This window comes from Gavialis gangeticus, unplaced genomic scaffold (genome assembly GCF_001723915.1).
Source record: "Gavialis gangeticus isolate Ggan-Ray unplaced genomic scaffold, GavGan_comp1, whole genome shotgun sequence".
Classification (NCBI taxonomy): Eukaryota; Metazoa; Chordata; order Crocodylia; family Gavialidae; genus Gavialis; species Gavialis gangeticus.
Genome location: NW_017729011.1, coordinates 14,734,511 through 14,760,746, shown reverse-complemented (window position 1 = coordinate 14,760,746; position 26,236 = coordinate 14,734,511). Strand labels below are relative to the sequence as shown.

Sequence of the window (26,236 nt, the reverse complement as noted above, 5' to 3'; positions counted from 1 at the left end):
GATGTGCCTCAGCCCCAGCCCTATGCTCATGGCCCTGTGATCCTGGGGTCTCCATGGAGATTAGCCAGGAGCTATGCAGGCAGGCAGGGAGCTACGTTCAAGGCCTGGTCCAGGATCTTGGGGCAATGACAGTGTAGGGCTGGGGTCAGGGCTGAGCTGCACTCTGCTCCCTGAACGCCCCTGCCTGTAGAACCTGCACACGTTGCAGGGGTGTGTGGGCAGTAGATGGTGGCTCTGTCCCAGACCCCAGCCCTGCACTATCACTACTCCAAGATCTTGGGGTCTCCCTGGCCCCACCCACCCATCTCATTCCTGGATGCTGTGCCCTGCTGGCCCAAAGGTTCCTGTCCCTGGTGGTGGGTGCCCAGGCAGCAGAGCTGTGTTTGGCAGTGGCAGCTGGGAAATGGGAGTCCAGCTGCTGCACTGCCCCAGCCCCACTGTGCACCCATGGGCTGCAGAACCAGCTGCACATGCCATGCCCCAGGTTGTTCCTCACACCTAAGCCAGGCAAAATCCCTCTGCAGGCTGGATCCAGCCCACAGACCATATTTTGTCCACCTCAGCCTAGAAGATACTATTAGCACACAACTAGTGTCAACAGCAGACAGAGCTTTTTTGCACAGACCCTTTGGATATTCAACTGCATTTGATCTTAATGCCAATTATTTGCAGCAGCACAGAAACTTATTTTACATATTCTCTCCTCCACTGGTTAGGGAAGGACTGGGAGTACTACGGACAACAGGTCTCTTCTCTCAATCCTGAGCTCTTATGTTCAATTACTGACTAAGGGTAATGGGGTATAAGGTGAGTGTTGTCTTTCACTCTTAGGAGGATGCTAGGGACAGAGGGAAAGGGTTGTAAAACAGAAACAATAATGGAACTACTAGGAATTCAGAAGGAAAGGAGGAATGGAAGCAAAGCGTAAGTATGTCAGCATCCAACTCTGCTACCACAACACCGTTTAAGAAAAACCAAAAAAGCCCATTAGCCTATATAAGACTAAGACTACTGGGATTCTGAGCTTGCTGGGAGACAAAGGGCTTACCTTGTTAGTACTATTGAGCAGTGTCAGGATGTCTCCCTTTTTCATTGTGACCTCACGGGGACTCTTTTCCTGGTAATCATAGAGTGCCAGGACCAGCTCTTTGCCAGTTTCATCATCAGTAGGGGCAACTTGTTGCTACAATAAATTGGAGGGAGGAAAAAAAGAAAAAAAAAAGTTATCACCTTAAAAGACGCTGAATATTCAGTGTAACCAATGCAGCTTGTTCTACAAAAAAATCTCAAACTTTATTGTACCTATAATTCATAAAAGGATGCTGCTTGGCAACTGATGAAATCCGAGTGCCACAGTAAGTTTATTTGGGTCCAATCTAGACTCAAACTTTGAAATAGGGGCAGGGGCTAGAACAGTTTCATGTTGCAAAAATAATGTGTTTTTTTAATCTGTGTAAAGTATCTCCCCTGTGACAGACCGTAACAGGTAATAGCAGAGCACAGGCGGCTACACACTGCTAACTTAAACATGGGTCTGTAAAGCAAATTGGTGTGAGTACCAGTTGACAGCAGAGTTACTAGGATCAGCATTCTCTTCTTACCCTGCAAGACTGAGCCTGCTCCCTCAGAGCCTGTATGCTACTGCCATATGCGGTAAGATCTGACATCAATGCCTCATGTTTTTTCAGAAGAGCCTGGAACCAAAACAGAAACACACACATGTTGGGGAACCATCCATCTTACAGATACGATACTGCTATCAAATATTACATGGATTCTCTCTAGATTAAATCAAGTTCTTAGGAGAATTGCACCTGTGGAGTGCTAAGTCCTTAATTTATACATAGGACAGATATGGAACAAGTAGTATATAGGCAAGTTTGTTTGCCTTGCCCCACAAATGTTTTCTAATACCAACTAGGGGAACTGCCCATTAGAAGTGAGATCAGCTCAGACTGTACATCCTGCAAGTACCTAGTTTCTACTGCTTCTATATAGCCAAGAAGGTGCCACATCAGGCATTAGATTAATACCACTGAAATAACTGTTAAATAGCAATCTTTCAATTAATAACTTACTTGAAGGCCAGATTCATATGGAGGATATGCCTGAAATTCTGAATCCCACTACATACAACTGAGGTAATTAAACCTTCCACCTCCGCCACACTACATGAAATCCTGTAACTATGACAACCTTGTGTGTGGCTGGCTCAATATACTGACTACAACAAACACAACATAAAATATTAATGGAGGCAGGGAACAAAAAAGATTGCACTCTTTAAATTCTAAGCTCAGTTACTAGTTTGTGAGATAAGAAAGTCTCCTTCTCACTTGCCTAAGACCTGCAGAACAACTCACTGTTGTCATCAAGCGTACATCAGAATCCATCAGAGTTCCACGGGCAGAACTGATGTATGTGCCAGGAACACCGTACCTCAGCAGAGTCCTCGTCTTTTCCATAGTCTGTGCTGCCTACAATGGGTTCCTTCTCCCTCATCCATGACTCAGCTTCATTAGCATCAGCGAAGTACTGCTGTGCTTGCAAGGAGTCCTCCAAATCCTGTCGTCTCTGAGATGCCTTTGCTTTAAGCGATTCCCATTTCTGGTTCAGTTCACTCAATTTGATTTTTACATCCTCAGCAGCAAAGTGTCCTAAATAAACAGGAGAGTAGGTTTTGAAACTAGCTATATAGATAAGAAACTAAAAGGCTACTTTCATTTTTAATACCAGAGGGATTAAGATTTGCGTAGACCTTTTTAGTTTACACAGCAGTTAGTCCAAATTATGTTTGCTGAAGGTGATGTCCTTGGTACTAATCGGAGGATATTCTCAGAGTGGGTTAGGAACATTTCAGCCACTGAAAAAAAGACAGCCTACTCCTAATCATTTCCTGTCTGTTTACAGCTATGATGGGAAAGAACAATTCTTTCTACAGCTGGATTTCCTAAACTATGTAAAGATCATGATTCAGAAAACCATTTTGAATTCTGGAGCTAAGTACATAAGTTTAGCTCTCAAGTCAAAACTGCTCAGTAAGAGACACAAATGCACTGGCAGCATGAGCTACAGATTTATTATTTCTACTGATTATTATTTAGCAAGGTGCCTAAGAGTAGAAGCCTTAAAAAACAAACAAACAGTACAAGATCAAACAGAGTCACATGTTAGGAAATAAGATACCACTTATCCATTTGATGCAACAATTACTTTACACCAATAGGTAAGCAACTAAAAAAGCAGCAGAAAGAAATCTGTCAACTAAAGAACACAAGTTCCTTCAGGACCCCACATATTATTTCTAAGTCAGCAAGAGCAGCCAGCCAAAAACTTTCCACTGTTTAATTCCACTGGCATCTACAATTCCACATATGCAAGCTAATGTAAGATGGTAGTAACAGTTACACTGTACAGGGTCAGAGAAGAATGCAAAGAATTTTGAACTTCTAAACAAGAAAGGATTAAAGTATTTAGACGCACCTTCTTCCACCATCGCATTTCCTTTCTGGGTGACTGCTTTAATACGAGGTTCATGGCCTGCAATTTCTGCCTGCAAGGCTTGGTGTTTTTTTAGCAGGTTCTGAACACCAATTAAATCTTTGCCTGAAAGAGGGAGAAGCATATATCAACATATCTGTAAGAAAGTCACTAGGCAAAACAAAAGCTTCCAGCCAGAAACAGAGCAACTGATTTTTGCAAGACGGAGTCAGGAAGTAGGTCTGATTACAAACTAGATCCATCGCAACAGAGAAAGAGACACACACAGACACTTTGCAGGTTAAGTCAGCAATGACTGCAGCATATATAATTCAAACCAGTGTTAAGAATAAATCTTACAACAGACATTTTAATGAGTCTCGCACAGTGTTGCAGGGAGACAGGTGAGCACTGGATAATGGAATTATCCAACCAAACTGGACACAAAAGCTCAGGATATACCAACCTCGGTTTGTGGAAGCTGCAATAGGTTCCTTCTCTCTAATCCAGGTTTCTTCATCTTCAACGTCACGGAAAAGTTGCTGCAGGCGAAGAGAGTCAGCAAGCTTCTGCTTGCGAGCTACCATGGGATCCTTCAGTGCTTCGTAGCGAGCCACCAAAGCTTCTTGTTTCTTCTTGATATTGTCAGCATCAAAGTGTCCAGCCTCCTGGAACTGGCGAGCTTGGATGGTAATGCCATCAATACGATCCTAAAATTTAATTCAGCAACAGCATTAGGTTAGGGTCTTCCAAGACATTTTAGGCTTTGAATATGTCTGGTATGTATGGGGCCAGTCTGTTGTGCAACACTGAGGTTCAAGATCATCACTTGCATTGCTATAGTGCTTGAGAACATGAAAGTAAAATTGGACCAGAGACTAATTAGCTATTTTTTTCCACTGTCCAAGTTGAGAGAACTAAAGAAAGCAGAATAGTTAAGTGAAATTTTTTCATTAATACAGAGAAAGGACAGTTTTATGCTTTTTCCTAAGGCACTAGGATAAGAATTAGTGTGCATGCGCAATTCTTGGCTTTTGCCACACTTCCTGGGCAACCCTGGAAAGTCACTAACTGTGCCTCAGTTCCCCATCTGTAAAATAAGAATAGCCTTCCTCTTTTTGTTTGCCTTGCATATTTAAATCTAGAAGCATTTTGGGCAGTTCTCCTTCCATATATCTTATGGGACTAATGTAGGTGTATAGGAGACCCCAATTTCTGCAAGAGGCAATGATTTTTTTTTTAAATTAATGATAAACTAGCATCAGTCAAATGATATTCAGAGCACAGGTAAGTACATCTGTTTTTCAGACATGCTATTTTTTTAAGTCTGGAAATACACCCTCAAAGCAATACACAAGGAAAATTCCAATAACAACTTTTTCAATGTGCCAACTATGTCCAAATCTAGTTGGGAGAGGAATTCAACAAGTTTAATAAAGTTAAAAGCAAGCCACTTCTAATATATTACTGGAATTTGGACTTCCTTGCTGTGGGTTTTGGTGTTTTAAAGTGAACAGACTGTCTTCAGCTTTAAAAAAAAGTCTTTCATTTTTACAATTAATGTTTGTATTAAGTTAATGAAAAAGAGCAGTGAGAGGTATAATCCCCTTATGATAAGAGCAGCACATCAATTTTAAAGGAGATATTCAGTAGCTAGAGTACAACGCGTATTTATAGGCTGGTATATGGATCTTGAAAGTATCTCTTCCCAGACTAATGCTGTGTTGGCAGCAAGTCAAGGGTATCAACTTTTACTTTTCATTCCTTTCAATTTAGTCATTTAAAAAAAAGGATACTAAACCTTCGTTCCCAGGGAAAGGTCTTGCTTATCAAACCTTAGTATAAACTCTCCCAGCTAATAGGTATACTCCTGGCAACCACATATTTATAATCATTCTGGACCCCAAAAGGTATTAGTAAACAGTGTCATATTTAAAGTACAATATCTAACAGTGTCAAATCTAACTACCAAATGAGCAGATCCTTATGGGAAGGTGGAAAGGAAGGCTCCATTCCCCATACCTGGTGAGCAGTAACATCTGCCTCCAGCAAAGCATGTTTCTTCTGAAGGTTTTGAACATTGGTAAGATCTTTTCCATAATCATCAGAAGCCAAATGTCCCTCCACCTCATACAACCATAGTTCAATATCTTCCACATTGCGGTTAAATTGCTGCTGCTGGTTGGCTTCTCTCAGCTTTATTCCTACAGGTTAGAAAGAGGGGAGAAAGAAAGATGGCTTACCTTCTATTTCACTTAAACTTGGTGCTTACTTATTGCTCTGAGCTGACATCTCCAGGAAACTTATCAAAAAAGAGGAACAGTCCTTCTACATCCCCTTTACTCTTGTCTCACAGGCTCACTACCATCATACCTTTGAGCTCGGTAGCCTCCAGGAGCTTTTTCCACAAGCTGATGACTTCATTCATGCGAGCTGCCACTTCATCTGATGCATAGTGTTTCACATCAATCAACTTCTGGCCAGCTTTCTCCAAAGCATCAATGCGACTTTGATTTGCAGAAAGCTCTGCCTCAAAAGCTTGATGTTTCTGAACTTTTCCTTGCAGGTTTGATGGGTCCTACAGGTAAGAAAGGGAAAGAACATGTAGTCCAAATTAGACTTCTACAAAAAAACAGTTAGAACTATTACTCGGAAAGAGTCTTAAAACAGGAATAAGAGTGAAATTACATAATCTACTATAACACCCAACCGATGGACTCTCCTTCATCACTAGTAGGTATGAAAAATCCACTGGTCAGCTGAGCAATGTGTAAGTTGGGTGCTGTAATAAATGATGATGTAATGTGAAATGACTTGTAGATACAAGTACAAAGTTAGACATCAGCCTGTTTTATCCAGAAAGTAAGAATTTGTTTGCTCAGGGTTGAAATTTTCTCCTTGGGGAAAAAAGAAGAGAAGATCATTTTTTTTCTGGCTGCCATCGATAAAGCAAACAGCATCTGGAAATAAGTGCTGTAGAACGCTAAAGCACACGTGTTCCTATTTTACCTTGTAAGCCTCATCTGTTGCAGTTTTCATTTTTTCATTGACCCAACTCTTTAGTTCATCAGAGTCTCGGAAAAACTGCTGCAAATGGAATGAGTCTTCTAGTTGGGTACGGCGGCACATAGCTCTGTCATGCAGCGCATTCCGTCGACTCAGCAGCTAAAAAAGAAAGGCAAAGATCGGTAGTGAATTCTCAGCCCAAGAAGAACTTCCACCAGATACTTGCTTCCTGCAACTCCAATTATCTATCCTGGCCTTTGCAATATCACTTATTATTTTCTTCCCTACAACATACAAGCCAAGATGGGAAAAGCGTTACTTTAAACTTACAGCATCTCTGCGTGTAGCAACATCATCCATGGCATAATGGTTATTCTGAATCAGTTTAGTAGCAAATTCGTCCAGTGCCTAAAACAAAAAGTGATTTTCATTCATTTGGAATACTGGGAATGTTTATGCAAGTTTATGCTGGAGACAGACCCTCAAAGACACACCCCAGTAAAACTAACTAATGAGTTATTTTTTAATCTTCCTGTATCTGTACCATTTTCCTCAGGATATCATGTTATGTCCAGATACTGAAGAACTTACAGCACCCATAAGAAATTGCATGCTTTAAACAACTGAAGCATTATTCAAAAAAAGGCTGGCAGGGGGATATGAGTACTGGATTACTTGGTGCCACAACCCAGAGGTCAAACCACATCCAGTCTCCTTCAACAAAAAGGTTCTATTTGAGGGGGGAATTCTGTTCCACGCACTATTCAGGATTATGCTTCAAACAAAGTCATCTTTTCTGCTGTTCCCCAACACCCCTCTGTACTCAACCACTAAAGTCACTTGTGGTTGGCCCTTTATTCACTTAGTGAATATATCCAGTGTAATCATCTTACTGTGATTTTCTCCTCCTGGGCACTGAGGGATTTCTCAAAGTCCTCATGCTTCTTTAGCAGAGCCTCAACACTGTCCAGAGAATCGCCTAGGTCTTCATTTAGGAGGAATGCCTAGAGAACGGAAACAGCCACATTAGTTACCTTGTATTACTACTCCCAATCCTCCTAATGTCAACTCACGCATGCAGCACAGAGCCCAACATGATGTGATTTTGTGAGGAAGTATGAGGTGAGGTTTATTCCTTCTATTTTTGGTAGCTGAGATTTACATCTCTCAACTGAAGTGAAAAGGAACAACATCTTGTGAGTTACTGCTTGTATTAGAAACACCAGGCCAATTCATCAGAACTGGCAGGCTTGCAGCACAAGACTGAAATACTAGAGATGTGGCAACCCAGAGACGAAGCTATTAACAGCTTTATGATGAGTCTCATATACGCCCCGGCCCCATGCATCCCAGGATGTGCCTAGCTTCAGACGGTACAATTTATCATACTGAAGCAAACTGATGAATGTGAACAAAGGCATTAAGAAATTAAATCAGTCTTTTCCTCTTTCTGGAAGAGCCAAATGTATGCTAAGTGAGTTATCTCACCAAGCACTGCCTGCTGTGCAACTGAGACTCACTTCTTGCTTGCTCATCCAGTTATCAACTTGTTCTGTGTCTCTGTAGAAGAGCTGTAGGTCCATACATTGTTCATACTGCTGTCTGCGAAGTTCCCACAGCTCTAGGAGGGCAGCTCTTTCATCTGAAAGAATGGTCAGCTAATAGGAGAGAAAGACATACATGTTCAGTACAGTCACTTCAGCCCACAAGAGTGGCTCATTTTCAACTCAATAACGGCAACTTCAAGCATGGCCTGTATAAAGCAGTGATTGTACAAAAGGGCTGGCGTTCCTGGGTCATTGAGTCAGTGCCTAGTTATTGGCAGCAGTCAGCTCATACAACCCTTTTCTATAAACTTACCTCGCGCTCCATCTTAAGAGCATTTTTTTTGCCCTGATACAGGTAGAAGAAAGGCTGGTTCAGAACCTCTGTCCTCAAATGTTCAGGAACCTTTTTAGAAATTTTCACCCAAAATTTATTCTTGTGTATGAACTAGACAATAGTTCTTATGCCAATATTGTCTTTTAACTTAATCAGCTCTTCAACTTTTACCCCCTCCCACCCTCTGCAGTAGTTAGCTGTAGAGGGTAAATCATGTCCTGTTCCCCATTCCCTACCAAGCCTTCATTTTGCTAAGCTTGAACAAGCTACCCCCTTTCAGTTGTCTTGTTTTTGTTTTTGCCACTTTTTCAGTCTGCAGATCTCTGAAATCCTGCAAGCCCTAACCCCTACCATGGAACTTAAGAGGCCCGATTGTCTAACTTTTTTAGTCTGTAGATTGCAAAAAACCTGTGACAGCCAATGGTGGTGTGAAGTACTTTGTTCCTTGTACCTTTCATTACTTCCCATAGCACATCTGAAAATCTGGATACTTGGACATGCTTTTGCCACCAGATGATTCCTGTATCTTACCCAAGGAGGATAAAGTAATTTTCATTTCAAATGGAGGGTGTCAATCTAAGGGGAAGTGGCGTACATCCTACTGAGATGAATACTTTCAAGAATAGAGTCTTAAATTAAAAGTGTTTCTCACTGAAAAGAACAAACAAAAAAAAAAAATATACAGAATTCTTCCAATCTTTCTTTCATTAAGAACTGCCTAACCTACCTTTTCTTTAACTTCATCAGAGGCATAGTGCCCAGCCGCAAGCAAGGATTGACCAGACTCATCAGCAGACTTGAAACTGTCTTCATGGGCATCAATTTCACCCTATGGCAAACAATATACAAAATGAGCTTCCAAAATGTTAATGAAAAAAGACTTTACAATATCATTAAGTCCGAAGCCATATCCTCAAACCCGGTATTGAAAACAAAGCCAAAGACAGCCAAGTTCAAAGTATTAACTGACATTCAATTAACTTTAATTAGACATTATGCCATCTACAAAACTGGAATCGAATCCCTTGGCTTAATAATACAGATGCAATTCAAATTCAAAAGTATGTAACAAATAGAGGCTACAAGTCAGATTACAAGCTATCTTCCTGTCAGCTATTTGTAGAATCCTTATAGGTTAGAACATTAAGTGAACACTCAGAGGAAGTTCAACTGAGCTCAACTTTAGTCCTCACAGAAAGAGAAAACTAAATGAATATGATGTGAACATACTTAAGTAAAGGACAGATAAGAAACAGTAAACTTGCTACCTGAAACTATCAAGTGAAAAGCATACAACATAGTGCATGTAGAGGAAAAAGCACAAAAATAAATCAGCTATAATTCTGAAAAGCTCATGGATTTCAATACTACAGTACGACCAAACAATTCCAAAGGCTGGTGTTAAACCTATACAAATAAAGAAGCCTCCAAGGGATGACTACCAGATTTAGTTATGTGACTATTATTACCTTATGCTCCTGGTGCCTATCAAGCAGAGCTTCAGCTCCAGCCACATCATTTGCAAGTTCATCAGCATTAATTAGAGCCTTCATTTCAGTCACCCAGCTAGTGAGATCACGGAAGTCAGCAAGAAAGCGCTGAAGTCTGTGGACAACAAGTAACAGAAGTCAGGAGTCATTAACATGTGCAGGGCATTTATCAGCCAAATTATCGTCCGCAACAGGCAAAAAAAAAAGCCATTTCCGATACAGTCAATTTTCTTTATATCAGTGCTGATCTGATATTGGACCGATATATCGGCGCATCTGTTTAAGGAACTTACCTCAGAAAATGGCTAAGATCTGAAGCTTCAGAGGAAGAAGCAAGGACTCCAAAATGGACAAATGTACTTGTGTGTATGAAAAACTCTTCTCTAGTAAGAGACATTTTTTTTGCCCAATATAAAATGAGGGATGAATGGGTTTGACTTGAGAGCTATAAGCCTTCGTGCTTCAGGACACATTTCTCTCTCTGCCTATTGTGGATTATTTCCAAGCGCCCGAGAAGCTACCAAACAGGCATTGTTTTTAAAGCATAAATCTCTTTTTGACTCATAAGTCACTGACAACATTCCTCTGGAAGCAAGGTTACACTTGTATGCAATCACTGTTCTCTGAAATACTAAATCATGCAAACTTTGGAAATGGCCTCTTCCTTCCTCCTCCTCTCCAAAGTCCTGCATTACATTTGCATTGGCATAGAGTCTTCCCGGTGCTACAGGATTCCTACCTGTAGGAGTCATTCAGGCGAGCATGCCTCTCTGCTGCCAGTGTACGGATCTGTTCCCAGTTTGTGATCAGCTCCTCCCGTTTCACTTGTATCTGAGAAGCATTTATTGGGTGCGATTGCTGCAGCCGGTCTGCTTCTGCACACAGAGCCTTTACCTAGATACAATCACAAACAACAATAACCACAAACTCATTTTAGGCTGGCTACACTGTACACATTATTAATTAAAGAATCTCTTTGGGGCACCTTGTCTTCCAGGGCTGCAAGGTCTCGCTCCAGACCCTCATGCTTGCGCAGCAGAGCCTGCACGCTGGCTAAGTCTCTACCAAAATCATCAGAGGCCATGAGCTGCTCTTTCTCTTTAATCCAGCTTATGGTTTCATCCACATCCCTTCAAAAAGAAAATACAAGAGATCAATCCCAATTAATCTCTTTTACAGGGAAAGTAAATGCCTTCTACCTGTTGCAAACAAACTGATGATACAGAAGCTTTCATAAGTTAAGCCTAGGAAAACTGGCTAGAATCTAATAATGCTTTATACTTCAATGATATGCCATTTTTCTATGTTTGGGGAGTATATGCCTCCAGTGGGTGTAAAGCCAGATCAGGATCCATGACTTCTGTCACTAGCAGGCCACTATCTGCACTCTTCTGAGCATATAAGATAAACGTCCATGACTGCCAGGATCCTTTTCCTCCCTCATCTCAAGAATCCACAGTGCTATCAACAGTAGAGATGAGGGTAATAAGAACAATCTATCAAGAACTGAATGACTTCATGCTGACAGACTTGCTGACAATGGGTAAGACAGATATTTCTTCAGTGCTTATCCATCAAATAGAACAATGGGAAATAAAAAGGGGCATGACGGAAAAAATCAGAGCATTCACTACAAGTCATGCTAGCTGTTCTAAGTTCTGTAAGAGGGAACAAAGAATAGGGCTGCAAATGAGAACAGGATGGCAAGCATTCAAACCACCTTAAATGCAGCAAAATGAATGAGTAGCTGTTTGCATACACTGCAACACCCAAACACAGAACTGTTTTGAACAGGTTTAGCTGAGGTCATACCGATTAAAGCGCTGAACTTCAGCTGCTCCAAAGAGTTTCCCCTGCCTTTGAAGGGCTAGTCCCTTAAGACGTTGCCAACTTGCATTTACTTCATCCTGTTTGGCCTTGATTATTTCCTCCTCGGGATGTTGTTCCTAGGAAGCAAGAGTAAAAAAAGAAGAATCACTTCCACACTGCGGATTTCTGTCAATATCAGCTCCTGTGTGTTCCTATGAAAATCAACCTATTGTTTCCTCTTAAATCTCTTAATTTCATCCTTTCCCTGTAACATCAGCAGTCAAGTATTCAATGCTTTCACAAGATGCTGCATAAGAACTCAAAGTTCTTTGTACACTGCAGGCACCTGGAATGTCTTGGAATGCTACAGTCCCCAAATGAGAAACCCAGTGGAGAAAAGTGACATGCCAGCCTTTAATGACAGCACAGAAAGAAACTTCAGAAGGATTCATCAGCATCTCCTACAAACAACTCCTCTTCAGATGTTCCCTGGCAAACCACTGGTTAAGTTCCCTAGCACAAGACACTCTGAGTTTTGCCCCCATATGAAAAAGTAATATGCCCACAGATCTACCCCATGTGCAGGGTGCCGATACTGTTATCTTCAAGCTCTGTCACTGTGAACAAAAATAAAGGTGTAGCAAGGGGTGAATATTTCCTGTGCCAAGACATTTACCTGGATTAGTTTACCAGCAAATTGGTTCACTTCATTAACTCTTTCTTCATGGGCTGCCAGGTCTGTCTGAAACTCTTCAAATTTCTTTTGTAAAACCTCAACATGCTCCAGGTCCTGGCCCAGCTCCTCTGATGTCACTATTGCCTCCTAGTGTTCAAGGAAGCCAGAATATCAGTTTCAACGCAAGCCAACACAGAGAAACTACAGCTAGACATGTAAAAGCTAGTTTTAAGAAAGTGTCATTACAAAGACAAAGAAGAAAACAACAACCTAAAATATCATGATGTTTTGAACCCAAATTTAAAGACATTGCTTTAAGTTGACAAAATATTCCTTTAATTTCACATCTACATCTGTTTGTTTATTCAACCCACCATATTTACAAGCAGTATTTAGGGTTAGTGTACTAAAAAGATTAACAAGAGCTTTTCCCAATGTGCTTGCTTTGTTCATTTAACTATACTTTGTCTAGTCAGTTGCACTACAGTCAGTTTTTGTGGTTGTTTGCATGGTTTCTTCCCACATTGACCTAAGGTTTTTTAAAAACAAATATTTATGTAAAAACCCATGGCAAACAACTCAAAACAGGAAGAGAACTTGGAGTAGGTGTAGTTACTGAAATGACATTTTTATTCATTTTTAGGCAACAACTAGATTTCAAATTGAGTGTCAGAGTCTAATAAGAAACAACTTCATGAAATGTTTTATAGTATTTAGTGGCAGTTACTCAGGATTTACAGTTCCAACCCACAGCAACTCAAACAATGAGTCATCATTAAGTAAACCAAGCTGATCATCTTGTGGCTTTTAAGCTTTTAACCTTGTGGTCTGTGGTTCTGCTTCCTCAAAGTTCAAGCTAGAAGTGAACAACTGTCCTGCAGAACAAGTTGCTGCAATGGTTATCTAAAGATATTTCCCACAACAAAAAAGATGCACCTGTGCTGTTCAACAGGTAGACAATCCCTTGCCATCTTGGTTCAATTTTAGCTTATACACCCAAAACTTTGCTTTTATATGCTACTGTTTTCACCATAGTTCAATTAAAACAATAGGAGAAATAATGCAGGCCTCTTAAGGAAAAAAGGAAGTCTGTCAAAAACCTTATGGTCTTCTAAAACTTACAATGATTTCCTCTTACCCCTTTTAATACATCATTTTCTGTAGTTCTGTTGGCAGGCATCAGAAAAGAGAAGTATGCTTTGCAAGCCTGCTACATATCACACAAATAGCTTCAATAATTCTTATAATCCTATTTAAATACCTTGTAATGCTTAACTGTACCAAGACAATGGAGATTGTGATAAAACATCTCCATACAAACTAACTGAAGTTCCCTTTGCGAAACTGGGCTACTGTAGAGGCTTTATGATGCTAATGGAACTTCTCTCTGGTATACTATATGTACCTTGTCAATGATCCAATCCAAAACATCTTCACATTCTCTTAAGTACTGCACCAGCTTCTGTGCTTGTAGTAGTTTGACTCCTTTCTCCCGCATTTTCTCGAGCAGCAGCTCCCACAATCGATGAAGTTCCTGCAGTCGAGTCTGAAATAGCAGAGTACGATGCAGGCATTAATAATACTACGTTGTAGGTGATGAAAGTTTGCAATGCAGTCATTTTCTGCACTCTTAAAATCATGGAAAATTTCCAGCTGAATCTCACTCCCTTCAAGTTTCTGTTAGGTAGTGAATGAACTTTACAGCAGTTTTAACTTCAGTCTGCAAATTATGTTTAGTAGGTCAGCATAACATTTAATGCAAGAAAACTGCACAAATAGGGACCTGGTAAGCCTTTGTCAGTGAACGGGACCACCACATAGCTACGTATTTCAAGAGAGCTTTCAGAGGCTGGAAACATGAGATAAATCGCTGGTGCCACCCTTAAATGCTGCTAATTTTTTAAAATGAAAATGAACTTCCTCTCAATTGGGGTTTCTTAGCACTTAAGGGTTAAGTTTTATGCCCTTTTATTTACATTTAAAGCCAGAAGTTTTGCTTTGAGTTCACTTGCATCAATTCACACTCACTAATAACCATTTTTGGCACTAGTGAGTTAAAATGGGAAGTTAATCTTTACTATACTAGGCCAATATAGAAGTGTTGGAAGATCCTGGCAACTATAAAATAGTGGGCCTCTGCCTATATTCTGTTTCCAAAACACTGGGAGTGTCTGTAAAACAAAAGAAAAAAACCCACGCACACACAACTTGCAAAACAGGAAGATATCTATTCCACCCATCTTCCTATGCTTTACTCATCAAAAACTGAAACTTGAAAGTCAGGCTAGAGGAGCTTTGGGATATCTAACATGAGCATTTTGTAAAGGCATTTATATGTTCTACTCTGAAAGTTTAAAGAGCAGAAAGATGTCACGCAACTCAAGTTTCTAACACAGTCCAATAGCAAGGTGCAAACCATCCATGAAGGAAAAAAAGAGAAGCATTCCAGCAGAAAATGAAAGCAACACTGCACAGACAAAAATTCACCTACTCGTATGTGGGACCCAACTTGAGTAGCAGTTACTATTGGGCGCTGTGCAGTCCTGTATGGCGTGAAAGACTGAACCATTAACAGACAGTTACCATTCCAAACAGAATACAAATTAGGTTGTACACTGATCAGGATGGCCTAAGATTTTCAATGTATTTTGTTGTTTTTAAGTGGACCACATAACTGAACATAATATATATTTTTACCTCTGTTTAAGAAAAATTGCAAGACAAAAATGTCCTCATGCAAGAAGGTTTCTAAGGCTACAATTACTTTACAGCATTTTTCCATAAGTCAAACAACCCAGAGTGTTTATTTCTACTTCTGAAAGACTCTACTTTTTCTTTGACTTAAGTAATAAATAAAAATATCAGTAAATTTAGTAACTGTAACAAGAGGGTCCCTTGTCACTGTATTTCTCTCTCTTTTTTAAAGAGGTTTACCTTCTGAAGTTTAAGATTCAACAAGGGAAGAGCTTTAAAATATTTGAAAGGTTTATTAAGAGGGTGGGCAGCCAGAAACAATAGTAGAGTACTTATTGGTTTGTCCAATTAGTGCTCAAGGAATACTTGGAAAAGGTGGACAATTACCCTGCAAGAGCATCAAAAAGACTGGGTGAATAAAAAGAGAGTAAAAACAGATAAAGCACAGTCAGGAAGTAAATTAGAAGAGGGAAGAATACGTGAGAGTCAGAATAAACAGAAAATGTAGCTAAAGGCTGTTAAATGTAGCTAAAGGCAGTTAAAAAGCTGGACAAAGTTAGCATTTTAATAATTCCATGATGCATCAAAACAAATCATAAGCATCAAAAGAAGTTTGAAAAAAATACGTTTGGTTTTGGGATGCACAGCTTTGGGGATCTGGAGAGAAGAAGAATTTCCAAAAAAGAGTGGAGTCCGTTGGAGGGAGAGCTTCGTTAGTGATGATGGGGAAGCAGCCATCCTAAAAGGTGGCTCACCACAGATTTGAAAAAGGGAAAGCGTAGCACCAGGAGTTCTTAACACAAGGAGTGGTGGGACATTGATTTCTATCACCAAACTGCAATCCAGATCATGTGCATCAGTGACCATCAAATATGGGTTTAATTCTGTTTGCCCAAGGTTTTATTCTTGTAGAATCTCAATCTCCAAAGTCTAACAGTAAAATTGCACATCTCTCTAATAGATTACTATAGAAAGCTAAGTGACCTGGGCACACTCTATTTAAAAAGCAGAAAAAAGTTAAGTATGCACCACACACTCCTACATGGTGCTCTCAAGGCTGCTTTATGGTGATATGCAGCCTTAAGAACTGCTAATACAATCCAATGACCTAGCTCACATGTGCCTGCAGCAGAGCACAAAACAGACTTACTGGGATTTTTCCTTTCAAGCTCCCCAATGAGCCCAGTGTGACAGGTGTTCAGAGAGGAACAAGCCCTAGAAGTACAGGCCTTCTTCCCGATTTCACTAACTAAACAGCATTCATAATTTATTTTAAAAGAAGCTTTAAAAATGAGTTATGCCTGTAGATTGCATGGATATTTATGGAAGGGTTTATAGCAGACAAAGATTTCTAAACACTCACTCTTATAGTTTCAGATGCAAAATGCCCTTCATTAATCATCTGATTTCCAGTTTCGTCCAGTTTAATGATTGCCCCTGAATTGGCTTGAACCTCAGCTTCAAAGGCCTGGTGCTTCTGCAGTTTTCCCTGTAAGAAAAACATCAAACAATATGACAACTCCAAAATACAGCACATGTCCTCCCTCTATCACCCAGCACTTTGAGCATATTTTACACATTTGTAGTACTGATCCACCCAAGCTGTAAAAACAGTGCAAATGAAATCCTAGCTGTACCATATGTTTCAGGGGTGGATTCAAACATCTCAATTTTAGTTATTCTTTGTTTGTGCGCTTCAGACCTTTTCAAATGTTTGGGAGCCCGTTCAGCTAGTCCCACACACACAGCACCACAGTCTACAAAATTAGTCTTTGGGGAAACCTTAAGAATTTACCCACATCTATTTATTTTATTCAAGTGTCTACTGGATGCCAGAAATACCTGTTTGTATTGACGCTACAGTGCCCCGAGTTCCCACAAGGTTTTAGCAATGAATCCATTATTACAATCATTTCATTCACACCGATTCAGAAACCAACTTATGACAAAGTTTTTAGGACCTTTGAGAGTTCCAACACCTTCTATCTTTACAGTTTCAGCTACATTCTTGCATGTTCTACTCATCCCCTCAGGTGAACCTGGCATGTCCAGAAGCTAGAGGCACAGAAGCATAAAAGGTAGGGGAGACAGAACAAGGACTTGCCTGTAGATTGGTTGGGTCTTTGTAATTCTCATCGGACGCAATTTGGAGTTTCTCCTGGATCCATTTTTCCAGCTCATCTGCATCACGCTGGAAAAACTGGAATCGATAGGAATCTTCTAGTTTTTGGCGCCTCAGAGAAGACAATTCCTTGAACCTGTGGTACCGGTCCAAGACTTGCTGGCGCCTTTCTTGGATGTCCTCTGCCGTTTCCAGCACTTTTACCCCACATGGATCCATTTTCTGAAAGTCAAGAAGTTTTGATTAATACATTGTTTATAACATTAAACAAAGGCAGAGCAAAGAGATCTAAGTAAGGAAAGTCTGTTTTGTTTGTCACACATGGTGTACTTAAAATCCTAGTGATTCTTGTATAAAGAATCCCTTCTAGCAGGAAAGCCTTGACAAGCAAATTCCTACAAAGACACCACTTGTTTTTTAAAGGTTAGGACATGAGTCAATCTCTCCACCAACATAAAAATATCACCCATCTTGAGAAGTACTATGTGAAATGTCAAACAAGTACTAAGCATATGAAATAAGGGAAACTTGGTCCTTTCTTTCTTTGGTACAAATCTGTGAAAGTTAGAAGCTTTATATAAAATCATACAAAACAACAGAACCTAAACAAACATATTCCTGCTCTTTACAACAGTCTAAGGACCCTATATATACACATCCTGCCCATTTCCTTACGTTGTTAAGCTTGTAGAGTAAGACTCTGCACCTACATAACTTTTTCAAAAGCTAATAGGAAGGGAGGAGAATGGTAAAATTCAAGGACACTGGCATCTTGCACAGATCTTTTCCAGCTGTGCATTTTGACCAAGTTCTTTTGCTACGATTCATGTTCAGGTAGCAAAAGGACTAAATAGTGCATGGCTGCATCTACTTTCCATTAAAAGTTTAACTCTTTTCATTTTTATCAACATTTAAATGAAAAGAGGCAACTTGTTCTTTCAATGCCACAAGCACTGATTAAGTATTACAGATATTTATAAGTGGAATACAAAATAAAATTGTTTATTATTCCCTATGGCTTTTAAGATGCCACACAATCACCTGCTTAATCAGTCAGAGCACATACAAAGACACTTTTGCAACTAATACACCATGCTTGAAAAAGAAAAAAAAAAAAAAAAGATTTAATTCATACTTCAATGTGCATGTAAATGCCTCCACAATTTCCTGAGTCAGTACTGTGAATTCTACGTGTACCAAGGTGGAAATGTAGACTGCTTACAGACGTGAACAAAAACTAACAAACAAGCTGTGCTTTACTTCTGGGCACGCGCTGTGCTCAGTGTGGGGGTGCGCCAAGCTGAAGAGGCAGTGCATGTTTGACCTGGTTCGCCCAATATCTATATCAGAGGCGGGCAATTACTTCGGCTGCAGGGCAATTTAATGGGTTTTGGTCAGCTGTCCATGGCCACAAACGTAGCCCCACCCCTTGATAAGTGTCCCATCCCTTGGCCATTTCAAACATCTTCTACAACTTATTTTATTTTAAAACACATTTTTGTCCTGATTTATGTGCATTTGCTTAGTGTATCTAGAAGCAATTGCATAATAGCTCAAAATACAGTCTTACTGTTGTATATTGTGTATGGTAGGGTTTGGGTATGGTGCGTGGATGTGGAGGGGTATGGGGTACGTGGTTGGGGGGGGTGTGGGGGGCACCTTGGAGTCCCTGGAGCTGCATGTGGTGGCAGCCCCACCCAGCCCTGTAACGCACAGGTCCCACCCAAGGCCCTGACTACATATTGGCCACATGTAGGGCCAGCCCCACAGCAGGCAGCTCCCATGCTCTCACCCCAGTCCCCAGCCACCTGTGGTAGCAGCATGTGGGGCCAGCCCAGCTCTGCCCCATAGTACACAGTTTCCCCACATTCCTGCCCCCCCTTTACCTGGCAGGAGTCCCTGGCTCCAGCCCAGTGGGGCCATACCTGGATTCCCAGGCTCACAGGCAGAGGCTGGGCACAGCCACAGGATGACCAGCAAAAGTTCTGCCAAGCAGGCAGAGGCTTCTTGTCTCTAGTGCTCCCTGGTTCAGGGCTGGGGCGGGTCAGGCTGGATGGAAGCACCTGGCAGGCTGTATTTTGCCCGCCCCTGGTCTGTATAGATCAGGTGCTTCCACGGGGCTTTCTGGCACTTACCTAATAGCTGACTGAATCAGCTTTAGATAAAGGCACCAAAAAACCCTGCTGAAGCACCTGGTCTACACAGACACTGGGGAGCCGGGTCAAGCTTTTCTGGTAAAAGTTTTTTTTTTCTCCCCTCATGTCTGTCAGTGCCCATGGCCCACAGAATGTACCAACTGTAAATGAAGAGAATTAATAGAAAAATCGCATATGAAGGACGACTGAGGATCTCTCAGGGAATGTGTCAAATGAGGAATTGAGTCACCATGTCAACAGTCAGAAACACTTTCTGCACAATTAAATGGAAAATTCAACAGGTGGGTGAATCTGTTCTAGCTGTGCTTCCTCTTCAGATTCCAGACAATTGGAAAGGGACCATCTGATAGAAGGGAACACATGGCGGCGAGTTCACATTCCAGTTCTTCCCATAGTCACTCCCTCCTCCAGGAAGCCATTTCATCGGCAATTGTTACTCTGGTGAACTCTGAGCCCCAACTGCATTGCGGCAGTTTAAGGAGGGGAAGGAAAGTCTGTTATACTTCCCTTTCCTAAGCAATATAATTGAAAAATACCTGATGGGATGCCAAAGGAGCACATGAAAATGTCTGCATGTTCTGTATGATGTACATCTAGGTCAAACCTCAATCTAACGAATTTGAGTACATAAATCATCACCCCCTCTCCCCAGTATTAAATTGACTCAAAACAAAAACACCCCCCCAACACACACCCCTAGTTGCTCTTCCTACTGCTATATTCAGTCTTGACCCACTCCCTCTGGAAACAGGGATACCATGGAGAATATGAACCACACTGCTAAAGTGCATTTCTTTGGAGCTTTCCACAAGCCATCAGGACATACATTTTTTTAAAATAGTATTCAGCAGCACTGGAGCTAGGTTTTATTCTGAAATTGATACAAACTTGCTTATTCTCTCTCTGCTGCCTATTCTATTATTTGTAAGGCTGGGAAAAAATGAAGTCCCTTTCTTCTTCAGATTCCAATATCATGCTTTTCTTTGGTTGTAAATCTATACGCAGAAATTAAAAATGCTTTCCGGAGTTTATATGCACAACTTATTGTAAATTAAGAGTCAGTCCCCTATTTAAAGTGGAAAAATCTATTTTGTAATTCAATTTATTAACTGCTTTGCCTCTTGCTATGCAAAGCAGCTTGTCTTTTTACTGGAATATGCAAAAAAGAAAGGCTTTCTTTGTGACTACAGTAAGTAGAGCCAGTCAATTGTAAAAGAAGTGCTTTGGTCTAGCAATAATGGACTGTTCTTTCCTGCAGCAAATCAGCTGACGTCAGCACGCCTGTGTTCTGCCAAAATGTGATCAGCAGTCACTGGGGAGCTCCAAACATGAAAGTCATCGATGCTGCAGCGTGATGCAGTATGCATTCAATGTTTTCATCTGAGAACTGCAGTAACCCTGTCTGGAACTGGAGAGCGATGCATCAACCTGTTCCTAAGTATTCAGAGGTATAAATGCAGTGGTAAAGTACATCTCCATTCCTCAAACAGGTTCAACAATACAAAAAAAGAAAAAGAAGAAAAAGGAAGCTACAAAGCAGGGGGACAGGGTTCTGTTTTGTTTTTTTTTTAAATATATCTGTATCACAAATATTGCTGCAGTTCAGATGCATGCAAGTTGCTAGCTCAACACCAGATAACGGACTTCATTCCTGGGCTGTGTACTTACAGACATCACATTCCACTCATTACTGCTGGCTGCCTGAGACTGGTATGGCGCAGAGACCAGCCCCTCCCACTGCAATCTGCACTGGGCTGATAAGGTCAGACAGGCAGAAAGTTCCAGGCTGTTCAGGAAAGCTGAATTAAATAGGTTATTTCTTCCTAAAAACCTCAGTCTTCCAGGTAGCTAAAACAATCATCAGAAAACCAGCTCTGAACTGATAAATCCTATTTAAATGCTTCATAAGCTCTCAAAAATTTCCATTATTCCTCCATACTGCAGCACAACTTTCAAAGACCATACATCTGTTTAACACTATCTGGGAAAAGTTCACAAGTTTGCATTTTTCAAGTTATAATCACAGTTTCCATTTAAAAATGTAATAGTTATTGGTCAATGAGCAAACGGAATTTTAGAACAAAGCATGTCAGTTACTCCCAGAACACTGAAAATTAATTCTGTACCAAGGATTAGTCTTCAACAGACACATTCTTAAAAAAAGAGGAATGGCTAAGCACTTGAATAGGAACATTCAACCGTGGATATTTATAGATACTGCAATGCAACAGTCATGATGTCAGCAACATCATTCAACCATCCAAACCAACTGCATCTAGGTGGGTTAAACAGGAATTATAGCGGTGCTACCAGAACAGATACAATTAAGTGGCTGTCAGCATTTGCACTATTAAAAATCAACATTCAGGGGTTTAAAGACTTGATTATAAAATGTGTTAAAAGTGCTGAAGCTCTGCACACAAAACCTTAGCAGAAAGCATTTTTATTCCACAAACCTTGAAAAAGAGCAACCCAGTATTCTGGTGCTCAGGACCTCAAAAAATCCCCAAAGAAACATTTTTTAAAATAAGCCCTTGTATGTTTATCATATATACTGAACACGCAGCAAGCAATGGGCTGTTACACGTTAATGGGCTCTTATCTTGAGGAAAAAATGCCTGGCAATGTCAGATGATTTTTTTATGCATGGATAATTATCTTAAACCTCTGATCTATGTTAACTCTACAATACAGGTTATTTCCCTTTTTGGTGAAGGAAGAGGAGTGAGGATTCTTATTAAGTGTCTAGAAAGTCATATCCTGCACACGTAAAATGACCCTTTCAATAAAAGGGTGCAGAATCCTGCTTTCACTATGGCCATTTAGAGCTTCCTCACGATTTTAGGGGAGGACCAAACTACCCTGTGCACACTTCACACATAGAGGGTTTCAACTGTTAAACACAATGTATAAGCTAATTTTGGCACAAACATAGTAAATACAAGGTAAATCTCAGAACTTCAGACAAGGATATGTAGAAGCATTGCTACTTTGTAGGGCTCTGAAAGCAGTTTTTGCACAGTATTATGTTACAAAGGCTGTAAAGAAGCCATTGCAGTATACTGTATCAACTTCGCACTAAGGATTTAAAAAAGAAAAAACAAAACAAACCTTAATTTCACCTTGTATAGCAGTGTTTAACTCCCACTTCATATACTTTACTGTGGTTTTAAAAGAATACAAATTAAATCTGCAAAATACACAACTGGTACTGCGGATGGAATTTTTGCTGCAATGCCATACATACTATGTCCAAATATCCCAGGTCACTGTAAGAAAGGTCATGCAATTCTCCAAGAAGACTGTAAATCCCACAAAAAAAATGGGAAGCTTAAGAAAACTGTTGCAATAGAACCAAGGAATTTGGGTTTTGTATTTGTTTAAAGTCAGACTACTTAATATCAAATCATATTTTTGTATAGACCAACTGCAGCGTTCCTATTTTAAAAGAATCTGGCAGTGCATTCATTACAAGTATAAGACGACAGAAATTCCATTTGTGGGATTCTATGTGGGAATGAAGCATAAAATACAGCAATCTGCTTTGAATTGATGGTGCATGTACTGACTTAACTGTATATTTAAAGTATGCAAGACTGTCAGAGTGATTTCCTTTATTTTAAAATAATACCATTCCAATTAGCCCATGTAAATTGAGGATGATGTGTAACAGCTCATCTACTAATTTGGCTCGCTGGGTACAACACTTTGTACTCTTGGTACAGCCATTTAATGTAGCTATGCAGAAGTAGGCAGGGACTGCACTCTGCACCGAAGCTCCCAAGAAAGCAAATTACCTTGACTGCATTGCAGGAACACTGGAGTTGAGAACTAACATGATCTTTCCGCAGTTAACCTATGAACCTCTAATTCCTACCTTAATATCATCTTGTAATGTTTACCTTCTCTCTGTATTTCGGATATAAAAAATGTACTTCATTCTGTATTAGGAGCAATTTAAAGTCAACTTCATTACCTGCCTCAAAATTCTGTGCATTAATACTATACATGTTACTAAAAAAAACCAAAACACACCACACACAATGTTAGCTATTCAGCCACAATGCAGATATTATCTGTTCAAAGAATGGGGCAGGAACAAAAGTCAACTTTTTTTGATTTACAATATTTTCAATATGTGGTATGTTACAGTGGATTTTCAGATGCTGTAATCAAAGAGATTATTTTGGCCAATAGCTTTTTAAGGCAAATTATCTTTTAGAAAATTAAAATCCACATCACTGGAAGCAGTAGATCATACAAAACCATCATGAGGAATTCACAACACGTAAGCATCATGCTTAACAGCAAAAGGAAGAAGGCAGTAATATTAAAAGCATTCCAGAAATCAGCACTCCAAAGGACAAAGAAAGTACCTGCTCTATTTTTATGCTCTATACACACACAAACTCTCAAGTGGATTTTTCTACAAGGATGTCATCACTGCAATGAAGCAGGCAAATCAAGAAATGGCAACTCTACTACATGCATATTGTAAAATACCTGGACTATGACTTTACGAAATGATGACAACATGGTGGTGGAATGTAGAGAGTCTGAAACCAAGATAACATTCCACTAACCATAAATGTTTAGAATGCAAGTCAAAGCAATACAATTTTTGACAAAGTACATCTTATCACAGAATCACACCTCTCCTCCCCCCCATATAACAATCTGGAACAACTGTGATGCAGGCTTCTGCATGCAATTGACTTTTTTCTATGCAGAAAGGTTAAAACCAGCAACAGAATTAAATGAATGCTATTGACAGCTGACTTAAGATGGATACACATTTTCAACTAAAACCTCCCTAAAAATAAAATTAAAGGACAAAATAACTAGTCAAGAAAACAACTAGTCATGGCAGTCTGTTAAATAAAGATTCATATATGCTAGCATGGCTTAAATTAAAGATGTAAAAACATGTAACGCACAAGTATTAAATGTTGTCTTAAATACTGAAGATTAATCACTGTTGTAAAATACACACACAAAATCTAAAAACAGGAAAAATTTGGGGGGCTTATTTAATAGCTGGCAGATTTGGGCAATACACTGTTATTACCTGTTCAGTTCCCTGCATGCCCTAGCCTGCATTTCCCCTTGGGTACACTGCAATCTGCGTTGTAGTACACGGACAACTGCAGTTTTATGTGCCTTTGTGCTTGCTGGAGCTAGTGCTTATCCATCATGGCATTTCCACAGCATCGTGTGTATCAACTGCAGCAGTAAAAAGGCAGTTTGCCACTTTATTTGATCCACAGTCAGCCATGGAAGCACAGTGCTGACCTGCACTTTGCAGTCTCCTTCAGGAGCATCTGCAGTCTACTCCACCCCATTATTCTGGTGCCTGCTCCTGGGCAAATGGAAAAACAAATACCTATGTTCTATTATGGGTGGGGGAGGCATAACACTTAAAAATTACTTGCCCCAAGCTGATGGGCAGTCAAATATTTTATCATCTCCAAAATTAGTGTTTTATTAGTCTACTACAGGTATAAAATTCTCTACAGCCTTATTTTCATGAAGTGATGAGGGCTGGTTATAAAACACAAGATCTCACCAATATGAATCATCATACCCAGAAGTGCCAACCTGTCTGAACAGCATGAGACTCCTTTTTACCTTCCTTGTACAAAGGGAAAGATGGCAAACAAGGTTTAAGACTCCTCTTTCAGCCTGTTTTTTTATTGCTGCTTTGATTTTGTTTTTGAGTACCACACTAAGGAGCTCAAAGCAATGCACCATCTACATTTTTTAAAAATCATTAGTCTTAAGTCTACCCCTTCCAGATGTATGACTTCTGCTACTGCAGGAAAGACGTAAATTAAGCAACCATCATCTACCTAATCTGTGTTCAATCTTTTTCTACACGCCAGCACTGCTGTTGCTAAATTTATGAGACACTTTCACGATGCTGCAGAAACCTTCCTATTTTTCAATCCTTTTGTTCCTTCTTTTCTGCACACATCTTACATACGCTTCACTCAATGGTATTTTCATGGCAAGACCCATTTATTAACTGCAGTTAAATGACAAGGCTACCCAGCAATTTTTCTGTTAAAGAAACGTTTTCTAAAGCTGTGCGAAGCCTTTATCAAGGCCTCTCACAAAGGGGAACCATTAAAATCTTCTGGCACAACCAGAAGGAATCAAAGCCATAAGGAACAGTCTTGATGTAAGAGATTTTTTCCAGAAAGATATAGCATCACTCCCCAGGGTTCCCCACCCCCACCTTTTGCATCCATCCTCCACCTCAGCACAACTGTCTTCCAATGTAAATCTACCTGGCAAATTGCTCTGCATCAGGTCTATTTTGAATGAACTGGAAAACATTATTCTATGGAAAAAAATAATCCGATTAGAAAACATTAAGAAAAAAATCCGATCAGCAGCAAGCAGCAAAACACGCAGGGACACCTGGAATATCAAAGAAAGGGTTTATTCTTTGAATCCTGGCAGGAGCGGCTGCAGGAAGGGCAGGCCAAGGCTCATGTCCTCCCCACTCCCTGCGCGGGGCAGCCGCAGGCAGACGGACACGCTTTAGCACCGCATCGGGAGGCGATGCTCTGGGACTGCAGGATAAAGAAGAAAAAAAAACAAACCAGAACAACCAGGGACAGTCCCCAAGAGCTCGCAGCCTCCCTACAACACGGGGCTGGAAGACCAAAGCTGTTTTTCCCGCAACCTCTCCCCGCGGGGGGAAGGAGCGAGCTGTGCGGGCGCGGTTACAGCCCGGGGCCAGGGGCCTGCACCCCCGCCGCCCGGGCTCTGCTGACCTTGGCCAGGCCAGGCCGGACCGGACCGGGCCGGGCCTGGCCTGGCCTAGGCTTGGGCGCCGAGCGGGATCCTGCCGCAGGGGCGGGGCCCCCCCGCCCCCCCTCCTCCCTCGAGGGCGGCGGGCGCCGGGGCCCCGGAC

The 26,236-nt window shown here is 40.7% G+C and overlaps 1 protein-coding gene across 8 annotated transcripts in view; it reads right to left on the bottom strand.

Annotated features, from left to right (window-relative positions):
- SPTAN1 (spectrin alpha, non-erythrocytic 1) overlaps positions 1–26,236 on the bottom strand; it is a 66,655-nt gene that overhangs the window by 40,133 nt on the left and 286 nt on the right. For 7 of the 8 annotated variants that reach the window (XM_019510590.1, XM_019510593.1, XM_019510589.1 and 4 more), the window contains 20 exons: positions 17,141–17,380; positions 16,400–16,525; positions 13,748–13,888; positions 12,343–12,489; positions 11,670–11,803; positions 10,843–10,987; positions 10,597–10,751; positions 9,837–9,972; positions 9,095–9,196; positions 8,007–8,144; positions 7,380–7,490; positions 6,817–6,894; positions 6,490–6,645; positions 5,854–6,058; positions 5,503–5,684; positions 3,947–4,190; positions 3,484–3,606; positions 2,440–2,657; positions 1,602–1,694; positions 1,049–1,183 (listed from right to left, as the gene is read on the bottom strand). In XM_019510590.1, the coding sequence (XP_019366135.1) occupies positions 1,049–1,183; positions 1,602–1,694; positions 2,440–2,657; positions 3,484–3,606; positions 3,947–4,190; positions 5,503–5,684; positions 5,854–6,058; positions 6,490–6,645; positions 6,817–6,894; positions 7,380–7,490; positions 8,007–8,144; positions 9,095–9,196; positions 9,837–9,972; positions 10,597–10,751; positions 10,843–10,987; positions 11,670–11,803; positions 12,343–12,489; positions 13,748–13,888; positions 16,400–16,525; positions 17,141–17,377 (3,006 nt within the window). In that variant the 5' untranslated portion in view covers positions 17,378–17,380. Of the gene's footprint in view, positions 1–1,048; positions 1,184–1,601; positions 1,695–2,439; positions 2,658–3,483; positions 3,607–3,946; positions 4,191–5,502; positions 5,685–5,853; positions 6,059–6,489; positions 6,646–6,816; positions 6,895–7,379; positions 7,491–8,006; positions 8,145–9,094; positions 9,197–9,836; positions 9,973–10,596; positions 10,752–10,842; positions 10,988–11,669; positions 11,804–12,342; positions 12,490–13,747; positions 13,889–16,399; positions 16,526–17,140; positions 17,381–23,967; positions 23,973–26,005; positions 26,012–26,236 lie in introns of those variants that run through there. The other variant, XM_019510591.1, reaches the window with a different exon arrangement.